The following is a 17,315-nucleotide window of genomic DNA, read 5'->3' as shown; positions in this document are numbered from 1 at the left end:
GGGTATACATGCTATTGCAAGTGAATGGGTTAATTGCAGAGGTGTAAGAAAAATGCAGTTGACATAGTGAAGATCACAAAACATTAAGTTACCATACGCTATCACTCATCAGCTAGACTTCCAAATGTGTAAGCTATTTTCCAAGAGAGCTCATCAATCTCTGCTTAGTCTACACTCAAGTTAGTAGAAATGCTGCCAAGTTGAAAGCAAACTATCACAACGACCATTAATAACATTTTGCTAGATTTCTGTGAGGGTGTCAAAACAATTAAATAATCCCAGCTACTGTGGCAACACATAACCACACTGAAATAAAAAATAAAAAAACATTGCTGATTTAAAGGTCAATATAATACAAATGATAGGGTCTTAATCTGACATGTTTACTACATTCCCAATCCAAACTGGGCAAGGAAGCTGTTCACTACTTGTTTCTGATCAACACAGTCCCTCAGGCAACTCTATTTGAGTTCTGGCAATGAAGAAATGATGAACATGGGTACAGGCACAGAGCGACACTTCGTTACTTTGTACAGCCAGAAAATGAATGAGATAAGATAAAAAAAAATATGTATTTCCCCTAGGGGCACCATAAAATGTTTGATCAACTTCCCCACATGTGTTTGCAAAAAAGAAGGATTTATTATACACGGTCCTTTTACTAAGGAAATGGTATAGCTCTACGTCAGATAACAAAAATATTTTTTGTTCGGAACAATAAAAAGACATTGAACTGTTTAAGAGGATTTTTTCCATCAGAAGCCGAATTAGAATCTTTATCCTTGTAGGTGTTCTCATAGGTAGGAGCCCCAGCAGTCCCAACCATGGCTCAAACCCTAGGTTAAGAGTTAGCACAAGCAAGTGTAACATTTCTAAGCGTTCACTCATGTGGTAATTATTAGCTGAGTAGTTACAGATCTGACTGTGCAATCATCTACAATGCTGACTTTGCAAAACCATATTTCAGTGAGTTCACGCTTTTTATACCAATGAACTGCATTAAAACATGTGTTTCTAAGGTCACTTCTGTTGCTATCTCCTTGCTTGATGAATCTAGGATCATCCCCCATAAATTGATCAATACCTGGGAGAGGGAATTAAATTTAGTGATTCCCCTAAATGATTGGCTAGTCTCCTTAATTAATACAAACAAATATATACATTGTCTTAATCTGACTGAATGCCACTTCAAGGTTGTACATAGATGGTACTTTACTGCAACAAGACTGACAAAAATTTATGAAACATACATTCTACTTGCTGGAGATGTGGCACGTACCCGGGCACATATATTCATATATGGTGGGACTGCCCACTAGTTAAATCGCTTTGGGTATGGGCATTTCATATCTTCTATATAGTTACACTTATTAAAGGACCACTATAGTGCCAGGAAAACATACCCGTTTTCCTGGCACTATAGTGCCCTGAGGGTGCCCCCACCCTCAGGGACCCCCTCCTGCCGGGCTCTGGGGAGAGGAAAGGGGTTAAAACTTACCTTTCTCCAGCGCCGGGCGGGGAGCTCTCCTCCTCCGATCCTCCTCCTCCTCCTCTCCTCCCATTCGGCTGAATGCGCACGCGCGGCAAGAGCTGCGCGCATTCAGCCGGTCTCATAGGAAAGAATTATCAATGCTTTCCTATGGACGCTTGCGTGCTCTCACTGTGATTTTCACAGTGAGAATCACGCAAGCGCCTCTAGCGGCTGTCAGTGAGACAGCCACTAAAGGATTTGAGGGCTGGATTAACCCATTTATAAACATAGCAGTTTCTCTGAAACTGCTAGGTTTATAAAAAAAATGGGTTAACCCTAGCTGGACCTGGCACCCAGACCACTTCATTAAGCTGAAGTGGTCTGGGTGCCTATAGTGGTCCTTTAAGCTCAACAAAAATCCGTCCACTGCCCTTCTACACTTGAATTGGCAATTAAAGTCGCATAAATATATTTGTTTCACCACTCACTGCTTTGTTGCAGTTAAAATCATTATTGCCAGACAGTGGAAGACCTCGAATCTATTCCAGAAATCCTGTTTGATTGACCAAATTAGATTCCAATTAACAATGGAAAAAGATATTATAACGAATACGACGGTTTTCTCAAAAAAAAGAGAATGGTATTCTAACTGGCTTCAAAAACTTTCCAATATTTAATTGTAATATATTTCTGGTTTAGTGTTTTTTTTTTTTCTTTTCTAAACAGGACTTTACTCATTGGCAATCCTATGTGGGTTATTTGTTTCTAAATACATAAAAATATATACGGTAATAACAATAATGGTTTCAACTGGGCGATTTTTGTACTGTTATATGGTAATAAGCCTTGTATCTACCAGGTTTTGATATATTATTAGGAAATCCTTTCTGCTCTGTATAGGTGGTGGCCTATCTTTTTTGTCTTGTTCTAGTCTTTGTTTATGTATTCGATTTATTCTGTACAAATAGGAAGATTCTTTATCAAATGTTTGTCTTAATTATACTATTCGATTACATTTTTGTATTGTTACATGTCTATTAACTCTCTTGATATAATGGAAAAATCTTTAATAAAAACGTATAAAAAAAAAAAAGAAAACATGTGTGGTCTCCACCATATCCATACTTTCAAAGGGCTAGGCAGGAACCTTTATTTAGTTAAAGGACCACTCTAGTGCCAGGAAAACATACTCGTTTTCCTGGCACTAGAGTGCCCTGAGGGTGCCCCCACCCTCAGGGACCCCCTCCCGCCCGGCCTTTCCTGGCACTAGAGTGCCCTGAGGGTGCCCCCACCCTCAGGGACCCCCTCCCGCCCGGCTCTGGAAAGGGGAAAGGGGTTAAATCTTACCTTTTTCCAGCGCTGGGCGGAGAGATCTCCTCCTGCTCTCCTCCTCCGATCCTCCTCCCCGTCGGCTGAATGCGCACACGCGGCAAGAGCTGCACGCGCATTCAGCCGGTCACTTAGGAAAGCATTCATAATGCTTTCCTATGGACGCTGGCGTGCTCTCACTGTGAAAATCACAGTGAGAAGCACGCAAGCGCCTCTAGCGGCTGTCAATGAGACAGCCACTAGAGGATTAGGGGGAAGGCTTAACCCATTCACAAACATAGCAGTTTCTCTGAAACTGCTATGTTTATGAAAAAATGGGTTAACCCTAGAAGGACCTGGCACCCAGACCACCTCATTAAGCTGAAGTGGTCTGGGTGCCTAGAGTGGTCCTTTAAATGAACACTATAGTCACCTAAATTACTTTAGCTAAATAAAGCAGTTTTAGTGTATAGATCACTCCCCTGCAATTTCACTGCTCAATTCACTGTCATTTAGGAGTTAAATCACTTTGTTTCTGTTTATGCAGCCCTAGCCACACCTCCTCTGGCTATGATTGACAGAGCCTGCATGAAAAAAAAAAACTGGTTTCACTTTCAAACAGATGTAATTGTATCTTAATCTCTAAATTGAACTTTAATCACATTCAGGAGGCTTTTGCAGGGTCTAGCAAGCTATTAACATAGCATGGGGATAAGAAAATCTTAATTAAACAGAACTTGCAATAAAGAAAGCCTAAATAGGGCTCTCTTTACAGGAAGTGTTTATGGAAGGCTGTGGAAGTCACATGCAGGGAGGTGTGACTAGGGTTCATAAACAAAGGGATTTAACTCCTAAATGGCAGAGGATTGAGCAGTGAGGCTGCAGGGGCATGTTCTATATACCAAAACTACTTCATTAAGCTAAAGTTGTTCAGGTGACTATAGTGTCCCTTTAAATTGTTCAAAATGGTTAAACACGGAATGGAGGGATTGTGCCAGATGATTCCAGGCACTTTAGCCAATTCCATAAACTGAAATGGTTATGGTGCCTACGGTGTCCCTTTAAAGTATAGCCAACGGACTATTCCAAACAATGTAATGCTTTAATTATTCCACTAGGTGGCAGCAACCAAGCATTTATTGATGTACTTGATCCCTGAATTAATGCGTGCTACAGGAAAATTCCTCCCACTAAAGATCGAATATTTCCATGATGTAAATACATTATTTGGAATGTGTGTTATTTCTAGCCTTGTCTAGGCAATAAATAAAGGAGCTTACATTTACTTTTAATCGCTAAGCACCTGCTGCTGTCAACATCATATCTAGTAAGTTGAAAAGACTAAAATTATGCCCACGCTAGGATGTCAATTAAAATGCACAGACAGATATAAAAGTGAGGTTATATGTGCACTTTAAAAAGTAGAACCAGGGGGCGTGGCCTAGCCATCGAGGAGAGCGGTCGCATGCTGGCAACGCTCAGACACTAACCGCCAAACAAATAGCAAATTGAGGCTGTACTTACCGAGCCCTCAGTCCAACCTCGGTCCCTGATATCTGGGACACTATGGGGAAGAAGGCTAAGAAGCTGAAAACGCACTCGGGGGAGAGAGCTCGAGAAATCGGAGACATGTTAAAAGTGAGGCCTAGATCCAAGATGGCGGACCTGCCCAGATCCCGGCACTCTTTCTCCTCTGAGGAAATCATGGACGCACCAGATAAAATCACAGAAGCCACTGACCCTACGGAATTCTTACAAGAGGGAGACCTAGGGGCCCCAGCTACTAAGGGGGATTTCCTGCTCTTCATGAAACATATCCGCGCTTTCAGACATGGCGAAAATGTGCAAGACATGGCGAAAATGTGCAAAGAGTTGTCAGCTGTCACAGAGAGGGTAAAAGCTACAGAGGAAGACATCTCCTCTCTAACAAAGAGGCAAGTGGGCACGGCGGAGCACATCATACAACTTCAGGCCTCACACAAGGCCCTACAGGCTAGAGTGTATTCTCTAGACGATGCGCGCCGGCGCAATAATTTAAAAGTGTGAGGCATAGAGGAGACTATTATTGACAAAGAATTGCCGCATTTCCTCCGGCGCCTACTAGCTCACATACTGCACCCACGTCAAGCCAAGGCCATAGCAGTTGAAGGTGTCTACCGACTCACCAAATCAGCAAGGGCTCCAGCAAGTGCCTCCAGAGACGTCCTAATCCGCTTCCAGTCGTTCCGGGATAAAATGGCAGTAGTGGAGGCGCTGAAGTCCAGAGATCCCATGCAATTTGAGACGATGCAACTCACCTTCCTGCAGGACCTCTGCAGAGCCACTCTAGACTGGAGACGTTCAGTCCGACAGGTCACTCAGTCCTTGCGGGAGGCAGATGTCCGATACAAATGGGGCCCGGCTCACACCCTCACAGCCATCAAAGGGGGCACCGATTACCACCTCACAGCACAAACAGATACTGCCTCCTTCCTGAGAGACCTGGGCCTTACACAGCGTCCTGACAATCCCCCTGCAGCTGGCCGCTCCTGGGATGTGCAGACCATTGTACCCTTTGTACCGCGAGCTGCAACTGAAACCGGCTAAGTAACCTGCTGTATTCTCTGAAGATGCAGCGCTGCCTGGAGAGAGCGCTCTGGAGCTGAGCAATAACTATAAAAAGTAGAACCAAAATATTGTGACGACATAACCTATCTTAGAAATATTTGCATTAATAAAACATGTATTTTTCATTCACTGGTAGTCGTCGCAATAGAATTTCTGGTAATTGTTGAATTAATTCAGAATTATTTTACCTGTAGTTCTACCTGTGGAGTCTGTAGAAGAGACTGATTTGCAATCAATTTGTTCAAGTATTGATTAACAAAGATTTCCTTCGGAAGAATCACTTTAAACACATTTTTACTCACGTCTATGCTGGTTTTCAATTGTATTTAGACATGTGATATGAAAGGTGATACACTTTAGGCAGCCAGAGCATTAGATCTCATTGAAGTAATGTGGGTGCACGGTTCCTGTCCCCCTTCAAAAGTAACAGAAACTGCAATGTTTACATTGCTGGGTTAAGCCTTCCTCTAGTGGCTGTTTGACTCCATGAAACAATGCTCGATGTCCTCGCGCTTTGCATGAGGATGTCAAGCATCTTGCAAAACCCCATAGGAAAGCATTGAATCAATGCTTGCCTATGGAAAAGGCTTAACGTGCGCTGACATCAGAAGAGGCAGAGCCTGACCCTGCGCAGAGGGGCCTCAGCACTGTAATAAGATGCGTAGAAAGGTTTTTTTAAGCCATTATTTGCAGGGGGGGGGGGATTGCAGAGGAACACTAAAGTTTTCCCTTTAACACTTGATTAGCCCTGTTTTAATGTAAGCAAAAACCAACAAGCCTCTGAACTGGAAGCCTTTTTTGGCCTTTTGACATTTGGAATTAGCATTAATAACTACAGACTCATGTCTTCTTCATCTCAATAGGAGTAACACGATTGGATGGAGAGAGAAGTCAGTGTTAAGGATTTTACAAACAGTAGAGAGTAGGGGTGGATGGGAACTTGGAGAAAGAGTTTTTGCAATATAATATATTATTACTGATGGCATATAAAAAAGCACCACCTTAGTCCACATGGCTTTACAATATTGTTAAGGGAGAACTTAACATTAAACGAGACAATGTATTATAGATTTTTACAAGAACAATACATTTATGAGGATCCTGCTCAAACTAGTTTACAATCCAGAGGACGAGCTTACAATCTACATATTTAAATATATTTTTCGCTCATGGAAATAAGACTTTTAGCCCATGATGTCCCTGAAATATGTTTTTTTTTTTTTAGAAAACCCTAGAGAAAAGAACATCTTACATTTCAAGTAAAACTCCATAACTACACAAGGAACTTGCTTCCAAACTTTTTATCACTGGTGAAGCACATTAAGTATAAATCACGTACCTGCACCAGTCTGGAGATTTGGTAAGAGGAGGCCACTTTCTCTGGCAGTTTTACTTTCTGTGTGACAACCGTGCAACTGTGATAGTGACCCTTGTGCTTCTTCACCAACCAGTGTTGGAGCATGTCCACGGAGTATATCAAAAGCAGCCATGTTCATAATTTCCTCTAAGCCTTCGGACATCTGGGTTAAAGGGGAATCACGGGAAGCAGAAAGAAAAGGTGTGTCTAATGGGGAGCTTGGAGGAGACAATGAAGATAAAGACGACCGTGATGACAATGATGCAAGTGACTGAGGTGTATCCAAAGACATCTTTGGCTTGCTGAGGTTAGGAAGCCCTGATGCCTCCGAATAATGACCATCTCTGCAATGAGCTTCTAGTGGAATCATATCAAAGCGCAGATGCTGACCAAATTCTGCATCAGGCTTTTCATAATGTGGAAGGCCATAAATGTCTGTGAAGCTTATGGAACTGAGAGATCCTCTGCTTGATGCCAAGGAGCCACGACTAGATGCCAACGAACCACGACTGCTACCAGAAGACATGGTAAGGGTGCTGGCAGACAAACTGCAACATAGAAAATAGTCAAATCCAGAAACAAAATTCCCAATGACAATAATGCAAGTAACATGTCTAATAAACTCTGGAGATTAATTAGCAAAAAAAAAATGTTGGAGTTTAAAAAACAAACAAAAAAAAACACATGATAAAATTAACACAAACTTTCAGGATGATTTGCACTTAAGACACACCGCTTAGTCAATATGCACGAGACCATGCAGTATAATGTGTTGATTGTTTTTCATTTTACTGAGGGTTGGGGCAGACTACCAAGAAAACTAATGGCTAGCAATTTGTAAATGTTTGGTTTACAAGTTCACAGAACATACTTTTATGCAACAAATAAATTATTATCCAAGCTTCCAAATTCATTGCAACATGAACTGTAGTCCTAATCTAGCTCAGATCATTAATGGTGCCTAATTTACAACTATTAGAACAAGTCATAGTCATACTAAAATAATCGATCTGGCTGAAGAAATTATTTACAATTTTAGGAATTTTATTAAACTGTTGAAAAGGATGTTCAAGTAACACCTGTTAAGGTCTGACATATTACTGTAGGTCATTATTCGAAATACGGACAATTCTATTGTACCCTGTTTAGACAAGCCTGGGATCAAAGTGCATATCTTGGTTCAATACATGGGATCATTTCCAAGTAAAAAATAGACTGACCCTCAGAATTATGGAAATTACAGCAAGGGAAAAACCCAGGAAATGGATAAGCAAAGGTAAATACACCTTCTGCCAGCTACCCAAGATTTCCTAAGTGTAGTGATATTGCCAACCAGCACCTGGGTAGTTTTGCTTGTAATACATAATTATATACTCCCAAAACTAATGAAACGGTTTGCCCCAAAATTACTTAACTTGTGTGTGTATATATATACACACACACACACACATGAAGAGGCACTATGGTACTGTGACATGTCAACTAGTTTTATTAAAATCGTGACAAACAATGTACGCTTGCTTATTATGGCATGATTACCTTTTTAGCTGAGTGTGTAAATAAGAAGTTAAACGAGTAGCTTCCTCAAGGTGCTTTAAAAGGCAGTTTCTTTTCTCTTGTAGCAGCAACCTATCAATAATGGAAAGGATATTTTTGTGTAAATAACATTAAAAAAAAACAAAAACAATCAATGAATAGATATGCCAGGGAATAAGGATGATCATGAGACCACGTCCGCAGAACACTAAGAAATCTTCGCCAACATCTGAGCAGTGGGCAAATATGAATTTGAACATGTGTCATCAACATCAGCGTGTTGTGCCAATTGTCAAGTGTGACGAAACCAACCTCGCCACTGGGCATTGGAGAAGCCTGTTTGCCCGCCTCCTACCTGCTGACTATGGCCCCTGGGTTATTTGGCCCTTCAAGTACAATATTTGAGCATATTGGATTTGTATGGTGCTGCTGCTGGCCCTTTAAAAACCATCCGTGGACATATGACTTTTAGGAACAATGTCCCTTTAAGACTGTGTAGCAGATTGCATTCAGGCGGTCTGCAATATTATATATGCTATTATGTGTTCGGTAAATTGTAAATGTGTAGGTTCTATGTGATAAATGTAACAGTATGTATTTTTATGTCTTTTGTTGTCCTTTGTCTGCCATGTGGCTAATGGAGTTTTGCCTCTGTCCTTGGAGATAATTGCATTACTTCCCAATTATCTCCAGGATAGAAGACTCTGTGGAACTGGTTTTGGGCAGTAAAGCATGCTTCATTTGGTCACAAAGGACTTTCCCTTAACTTTTGAACCCCTGGTCTGATTCATGCCATTTTTTAATATGTTGTTCCCCTGAATGGATTGATTGTGAATATGTATTTGAATGTGATGTATGGTTTAAGAGTTATGAAAGTTGGGTATAAAGTATGTTTAAACTGTATGAATAATGGGATTATGTGTCACACTAAGGGGAGGGGATGTGTGGGTTGCACCCCTGATGCTATTGGATATTTTACATCTCCCCTGTGGGCGGTCTTATATGTGTGAGATGGAAATAAAAACCAGGCTGGGAGTGCCAGCCTCAGTTCCTGCTTAACCCTCAAAGTAAAGTGTCGTCTCATTATTGGGGGAGGATTTATTGCATGCTGTTCCAGTTTGACTGCTAGGAGTGTAAACCTATTCGTATGGTTTTTCCTATTCGGCTGTATACAGCATTTATATGCTAGAGAGGATTCCTATGCTTCTCAGAGTCGGTGGTTGTGGTGTCTGCTGCAGTGTTTGAAGTCCTCAGGAGCGCTAGGAGCATCCTTTAACGGAGGTACTCAGTCGGGGTGCCAGGCGATCCGTTACATCAAGTAACAGTTGTCCATCCTTACCAAAGAGATTTGTTTTTGAATACCACAATACTTATGATTTAGCTCATTTTGGACTTACTTGCGATCCATGAATAACCCCCTAGGAATTCAGAATTCCTGCCTACTCAAGATATATTATTAGTAAAGGATCACTATAGGGTCCTTACAAACATGTATTCCTGACCCTATAGTGTTTGACCCACCATTAAAAGGTGGCTTGCCCTCCCTCCCCCCTTAAAAGTTAATAAAACTCACCTAATTTCTAGTACCATGCGGGTCCGCCAGCGCTGGCCCTGCTCCCTTGGTGACATCATTTCCGATTATTTTAACCAATGGAATGCTTTCCCAAAATCGGCATGGGGGTGGGGCCAATCAGCACCTCCTCATAGAGATGCATTGAATCAATTCATCTCTATGAGGAAAATGTAGCGTCTCTATGCAGAGCCTACTGTGCAGCACTGAGCCAGGAAGCACCTCCAGTGGCCATCTGAGGAGTGGCCATTTGGAGGTGTCCCTAGGGGCAATGTAAACACTGTATTTTCTCTGAAGAGGCAGTGTTTGCATAAAAATGCCTGAAGGCAATGATTATACTCACCAGAACAACTACATTAAGCTGTAGTTGTTCTGGTTGACTATAGTGTCCCTTTCAGATGAAGCATCAGTGTACTACTTTTGAAAATTATGGATTCCGCAACTTATGAAGAATAATAAACTGTTTTATTTCATCCGAAAAAAAACCATGCTATCTTAGAATTTAGTACAGGCAAGTCCAATTACTTGATTTAGACTATATCTGCTATAATTATACCTCCACTCGGGGAAATAAACCATTTCTTAATGTTAGATGGTTATTTATTACAGTAAAACATTCAATGATGAAAGTATTGATCATGTTGTCTTAGCCGTTTCTCAACTTAAGTATACAATGAATAGCGGTGGTGGTATGTCAGTTTTATTTTCCTCCCTGTGGCCCCTTTTTTGATTTGTTCTATTGAATGCACTCTGTATTCGCTTTTTTTCTTAATGTCTGCTCTTGGATATTGTCCCATCTCTCATACATAATTCCCTCCATGATTCTAAGACAATACATTTGACACATTTTCTGGTTCGGCTCAAGGTGCTCTGTTTAACTCTATAAAGTAAAGATCCAAATGATGTGAAGTATTTATCAGTATACCTTAACTGGTTGATATACAAATTACAGTGTTCACATATTGTAAATGGCTGTAATTTTCTATTGTTTCCAATAAATTTTGAGGAAAGAAATTGTCATTTGGGAGTTCCCTTGATTTAACTGTAATTCACTAAAACCCAAAGTGATTATTACAGATTAAGTTGAACTGCTCCAATTTGCACTTTAAACAATGTTTCTCAAATTATAAACAAAGCATGAAGTAATTCCCATAATGGCTAGGAAATAAACACATAAACATGCCAATAGCCAAAGTGTTTGAAAACAACTGAGCAAGTACTTCAATAGCTCCAAATACTACTGAGAAGTGGGCTACTATGGAGCTTGGAAAATGCTCAAAACTCTTCCAAAAAGTGTAAAATCTGGGGGATCATGTGAAATGCTCACCTCAAATTACAACAACAAATTGCCAGTTCCTTGTAGCCAGGGAACTACCTACAGTATAAGGGTGGTACTTTATGGGTAAAAAAAAAACCATGTAGGTATGCAGTCTTCTACCAATTACTTCTGTATCCCTTGCAATGGATTAGGACAATGATTTAAGTAATACTCAACAGGAAACTTTTGTATAATGGACACTCATTACAGCTAAAGCACAGTGAATTGGTTATGTTGTCTCTTGGAACTGTGTAGCATATATTTCTCGGGGGAAAAAAAGCGTTTAGTTATATATGGATGACATTGAAAATAAAGTACCGTATTTTTCGCTCCATAAGACGCACTTTTTTCCCCTCAAAAGTGAGGGGAAATGTCTGTGCGTCTTATGGAGCGAATGTGAAGCTTTACTTACCTGTCTTGTAGCGTGGGCCGGCTTAACAGCGCGCACCGCGGTACTGGAACTTCAATTTCAGGTTCCGGTTTCTGGCGGGACTGAAAGGAAGTGTGCACACTGGATGCGCACTTCCTTTCAGTTCCGCCAGAAACCGGAACCTGAAATTAAAGTTCCAGTACCGCGGTGCGTGCTGTTAAGCTGGCCCACGCTACAAGACAGGTAAGTAATTATGGGACACTATATGGGACAAGGGAAGGTGAGGGGGGGGGGACCATTATTGGACAAGAGGAGGAGGGGGTTAAAGATCACTATGGGACAGGGAAGAGGGGGTTAGAAATCACTATGGGACAGGGGAGAGGGGGTTAGAAATCACTATGGGACAGGGGAGAGGGGGTTAGAAATCACTATGGGACAGGGGAGAGGAGTGGGTGGTAAGGAACACTATGGGACAGGGGTGGAAAAAAATATTCTGAACAAACTATCAATAGTAAGAAACACTATGGGACAGTTTGTTCAGAATATTTTTTTTTCTAGGTTTCCACCTCTAAAAACTAGGTGCGTCTTATGGTGTGGTGCGTCTTATGGAGTGAAAAATACGGTAAATATTAGTAAATAACCATTTTTGCAATTGTAATTTGTGAGCAAATATGGAGCCCCTAATATTTGTAAAAATGTAATATCTGCTTGACGCCATTTAAATAAAGACAACGGAAACCCATATGCAATATTTTGGTAAAAATCTGGTAAAAATGCCCTAGCGAAGAAGAGACTAACCTTTCAGTAACCCCTTGGGCGGATGTGGAACGGGCCCTCTGAATCTCTTCTGCCAAACGTCTTTTCTCCTCATCCAGCCTTGCTAGGTCTTCAGGGGATCGCCTCTCCTGACTGATGAGCTCCAGGTCTTGAAGAAGAGCTTCTTTTTCTTTGATGAGCTGGAGACGATCCCTGTCCGCCTCAGCCATTCCTGGCCAGGATTCATTTTCTAGGAGAGCGAGTTGATGTTGAATACTGGAAACTCTATAAGACGAACATAAATATTTCAATGGTTGCATTTATGCTTTTGCAACATCATCCAAAGCAAAATAAATAATTTTTTTTTTTTTTAAATCCTTCTTGAAGGAATTTTATTTTTAATACTATAACGTCATAAATCACACTTATTTACCAGTCAAAAACATTCCATTTTAAAATATAAACCCTTTTCACTGCTATTTAAAAAACACATTGATACATATTCACTAAGGAAGAGTACATGGAGATCTGACAATACCCATAACTGCAATTAGGCTCAATTTAACCTGGATGAATAACAGTAATGATGATCACAGTAGGAAAGGCTTAGTTGTCAGGAATATCACGTATGAAGTTATGAGATGCCAAGGGTAGAGCATTACCTGATTTACAATTCTTTCAAATATTCTATAGGAACATTGGCAAATTCTGCATAATTTATTGTTTGAGTATTTTTAAATGCTGCCTTATTTTAATCCCCCTTTTAGAACTAAATTAGGTTTGCTTTCTTTAAACTGTAACACCCTTTGAAACAGTATGTTCTTTTAAAAGCTGTCCCCCATTACATGTGCCTCACACTCATAGTCTGCCAGTCCCCTCTACAATTGCCTCATTCTAATTCTCAGGCTCGATATTGAGCAAAGTGCTGAGATTGAACAAGACTATACAAGAGAAAACCGAATCAATAAGACAGGCAGGATGATTGGAAAAGGGTTTACATCTGCTAAATAACAACACATACATCACCTCGCTGAGCACACACTTATACCTGCCATAGTTTGACAATTTGAGGATAGTTCACTGTATAACGTGGGCTCTTCTCTAAATCCATTTCTAAAACTATTTACTGGGAAATGAGTAATAGACGAATGACATCTCCCAAGTATTCTGTACAACAGATGTTATTTCTTGTGAAGTTGGATGAAGATCAAAAATCTGATTAATCTAATATTTTCCACTTTTTTTCTTTTATTTGCAAAAGAGGAAACAATTTTGATTTAAATTAAGTTCTAGTTTGTAAGTATTATCAAATACATATTTGTCTCCATGTTTTAGAATTTTATTGCCATGTAATTAAAATTTTGAGATAAAGTGTTATAAGAAATGTGTTCCAGTCAAGTTAAATTTCATATTGCAATGAGGTGGGGCAAGAAAAGGAAGCAACTGTTTGGCATGCTTGAATTATTTTTAAGAGGTAGGTCATGAATGTCGAAGAGTTAGAATGCAACTGGAAGAGTTGGGTCATGCATGTCAAAGACCTGTTTGCAATGTATGCTGATAAACTGGGTCTTGCATATTGATAGAGGAATGCAAGCTGTAGAGTCAAAGGAATACATGCTGTAGACTTTGTAGCACACACACACACACACAGTAGGGTTGGACAATGAAGGTTGAAGAACTGAAAGTATGTATGTTAAACAACTATGCTATAAAATGGCAAAAGTAATTGAAAAGGGAGTAGATATCGACTACATCGGTAGTAAAGGTATGCTTAAAAATCCAGCGCCGATATCCCTTGGCGCTGGATCAGGATCCGCCCACGCTCCTCCCCCGCCGACATAATCCGGCGCGGGAGATCTAACGCGCATGCGCGGCAATGTCATGCACATGCATTAGACCTCCCCATAGGAAAGCATTGAAAAATGCTTTCAATGCTTTCCTATGGGGATTTCAGCGATAGCGTGAGGACGTCCAGCGACGTTATAGCACACTTTTCGTGTTCTATGAACACGGAAGTGTCCTCTAGTGGCTGTCTAGTAGACAGCCACTAGAGGAGGACTTAACCCTTCAAGGTAAATATTGCAGTTTATGAAAACTGCAATAATTACACTTGCAGTGTTAATGGTAGTGGGAGTTGGCACCCAGACCACTACAATGGGCAGAAGTGGTCTGGGTGCCTGGAGTGTCCCTTTAATGAAACAGTTTTAATGTATAGATCTTGCCCCTGCACCCCCACTTCTCAATTCTTTACCACTTAGGAGTTAAATTACTTTATTTATGAAGCCCTAGTCATACACCTCCCTGCATGCGACACACTTCCTATAAAGAGTAATCTAAGGAGAAAAACTTTAGAAGTATGTTACATCTGATTGAAAATGAAACCAGTTTGTTTTCCTGCAGGCTGTGTCAGTCACAGTCAGTTGAGTTGAATCGTGGTGGGCCATCTGTTGTGTACTCACACCATGTGAGTCGGTTAGAAAGACAGCCGCCATCTTGACTGGTCAGAGAGCGGTTTGGTGTTAGCTCCAACAAAGTGGTAAGTATAGGTGAAACAGCTGGCTCTTGTCCAGAGGGGACCGGGATAACCCCCACACTGGTCAAAGGGGTGGGGGGGAGGGAGAGTAGGAGTGCAGCGGGTCCGAACCACGAGCAAGAGAGCGAGGTCAGCCACCACTCCCCAACTCCGCTCCCAGCAGGCTCATCTGTGCACCCGGTACTAAAAGGTTCCAAAAAAGGTATCAATTTGTGCGCTGGAAATTCGGTTTCCTTACAATTCTTACTTTAGTAAATAGTTTTGCATGTAACTACACCTTTCCTTCTTCTAAGTTATTACACCATACTTATATGTCCATTCTTGTGGCATCATACCCACAATGGACTACAGCTCCCATAGTGTTATATCAGCTAAATAATGGTTTGAACATCACAGTAACTTTTGTATATATTTCACAGAGCAGTAAATGTTTTATTAGTATGTTACTGCTTTTTATATGAGCTTTTAAAATAACACCTGTTTCATTTAAAGAAGCACAAGTCACTTTTAAACAGACATCAGAAATGTGAAAAAAGCACTGCGTTATATTAGAATACATGCAATAATATATATATTTATTCAACTGTATATGTATTTTACTCCAAATAAATAGAATTATTTGGCTGGCTTTTATATGTCTGTCTTAAACTACAGGATTTTATACATTTTGTTTAAAGCCAGCATTATGTACATGCATACAATACTGTGCAAAAGGTCTAGGCAGGTGTGAAAAAATGCTGCAAAATAAGAATACTTTCAAACATAGAAATGTTAATAGTTTATTTTAATCTAACAAAATGCAATGTGAGTGAACAGATGGAAATTCTAAATTAACATTAAGACCAGCATGTCTCCGCAAACAGCGGACGCCAGAATGACAAAAACAGGACACCAGAAACCATGAGGCGTTCCAGCGTGAAACGCATGCCACGCATTTGCTTCCAGCTGGATTACATGGGAAGAGTATCAATAGTATTTAAACGGAGGCTGAGGAGGAGAGACTACACATCTCTCAAGAAGTCTTCATAGACTAACCGCGTCAGATTTACATTACAGAGACTCTGGTTTTGTCTTGGGACTCAACTTTTTTTACATTGATCCTGGTCTTTATACCATCTATATCTGCTGTTTGCGGAGACATGCTGGCTTTTGCTGCTATTTTGTAAGTGCAATCTAATAAATGGTTTCCTTTTATATCTACCATCTGCACTATCTTTTGCTCTTTGTTTTTTGCCAAAAGCTTGAACACACTCCGCCAGATGTGGGAATCTTCTCCATATACTCTGATGGGCTTGAAATCATCCTAATGCTTGTGAGTACAATTTACATCTAGTGGGTGAAGTGATACCTTACAATATTAGCCTATGTCAAGTTTATTCGTATTAAATTATTAAAGTGGTATCATTTTTCCTATGTTTACGGGATATTCACCTTTCTCATATACCCTCCACTTATATTTTCGTTGTTCATTTGCATTTGTTGGTGTATAGAGTACACACTGTTTTGAGTGGGTGTTATATACTGTGTGTATATATAGTAGTTATATACTTTTTGTGTTTTATTGTTTAAGACCACCATTGACCTCCTCAAAAAAAAAAAAGTACACTTGCACTCAGTTTTTTAAAATAACTTTGCAAGTAGGTAATTCCAAACATCTTGCAATCATAGAATGGGGATAACTGGCAACAAGTAATTGACACACAAAACAATAACACAAACAAGACGTTAAGAAGGCACTGCTCAAAGAAGCTAAAGAATTCTATAAGGTTCTTCTGTTAATTTAGGCAGTCTCTACTGCTTTCATCTCTTCAAGTATTTCCAGAATCGTAGCTTGTAACTGTCACCTAGGCAACAGAGACTGCGTCATCATGGCACTTAGGGGAGGAGCCCAATCCACATATGCGCACTTTGCACAGTAGGACACTGTGTGATTCATATGGGGTAAGTCAATTATCTTGTTTCACTTGGCTATTAATTGTGGGTTATTAGGGTTTTAACATATCCTTGATCCTAATGAAAGTCCCGGAAGGGGACTGAAACGGTCTGCACTTTTAACTTGTTTCAATAAAATTTGACCATGAGTACAAGCTTTTCTACAGTGATTTCTACATTTGGTTACCCCTGCTGAATGCACCCGGCACTTTAATTAATCTACAGTCTGAGTGCAAGGAATATCCAGTACAAATATTATATATATATATATATATATATATACATACACACACACACTATTCATTTCACCCCTGGTGGGTATACTATAGATTGTAGTGACGATGGACACCTTTATAAGCCTGGCTCGTAGCATAGGACAGAAACATAGAATGTGACGGCAGATAAGAATCATTCGCTCGCCCATCTAGTCTGCCCAATATTTCAAAATACTGTCATTAGTCCCTGGCCTTATCTTCTAGTTAGGATAGCCTTATGCCTATCCCACGCATGCTTAAACTCCTTTACTGTGTTAACCTCTACCACTTCAGCTGCAAGGC

At 40.3% G+C, this 17,315-nt stretch overlaps 1 protein-coding gene across 4 annotated transcripts in view; it reads right to left on the bottom strand.

Moving 5' to 3' along the window:
- The window catches only part of WWC3 (WWC family member 3), a 188,799-nt gene that overhangs the window by 13,762 nt on the left and 157,722 nt on the right, over positions 1-17,315 (bottom strand). For all 4 annotated transcript variants that reach the window (XM_063450084.1, XM_063450083.1, XM_063450085.1 and 1 more), the window contains exons 9-11: positions 12,336-12,578; positions 8,283-8,372; positions 6,726-7,291 (exon numbers count right to left, since the gene is read on the bottom strand). In XM_063450084.1, coding sequence (XP_063306154.1) covers positions 6,726-7,291; positions 8,283-8,372; positions 12,336-12,578 — 899 coding nt within the window. The remainder of the gene's footprint in view (positions 1-6,725; positions 7,292-8,282; positions 8,373-12,335; positions 12,579-17,315) is intronic.

This window comes from Pelobates fuscus, chromosome 1, assembly GCF_036172605.1.
Source record: "Pelobates fuscus isolate aPelFus1 chromosome 1, aPelFus1.pri, whole genome shotgun sequence".
Lineage (NCBI taxonomy): Eukaryota > Metazoa > Chordata > Amphibia > Anura > Pelobatidae > Pelobates > Pelobates fuscus.
The sequence above is the reverse complement of the archived record's forward strand: the minus strand, read 5'-3'. Positions and strand labels throughout refer to the sequence as shown.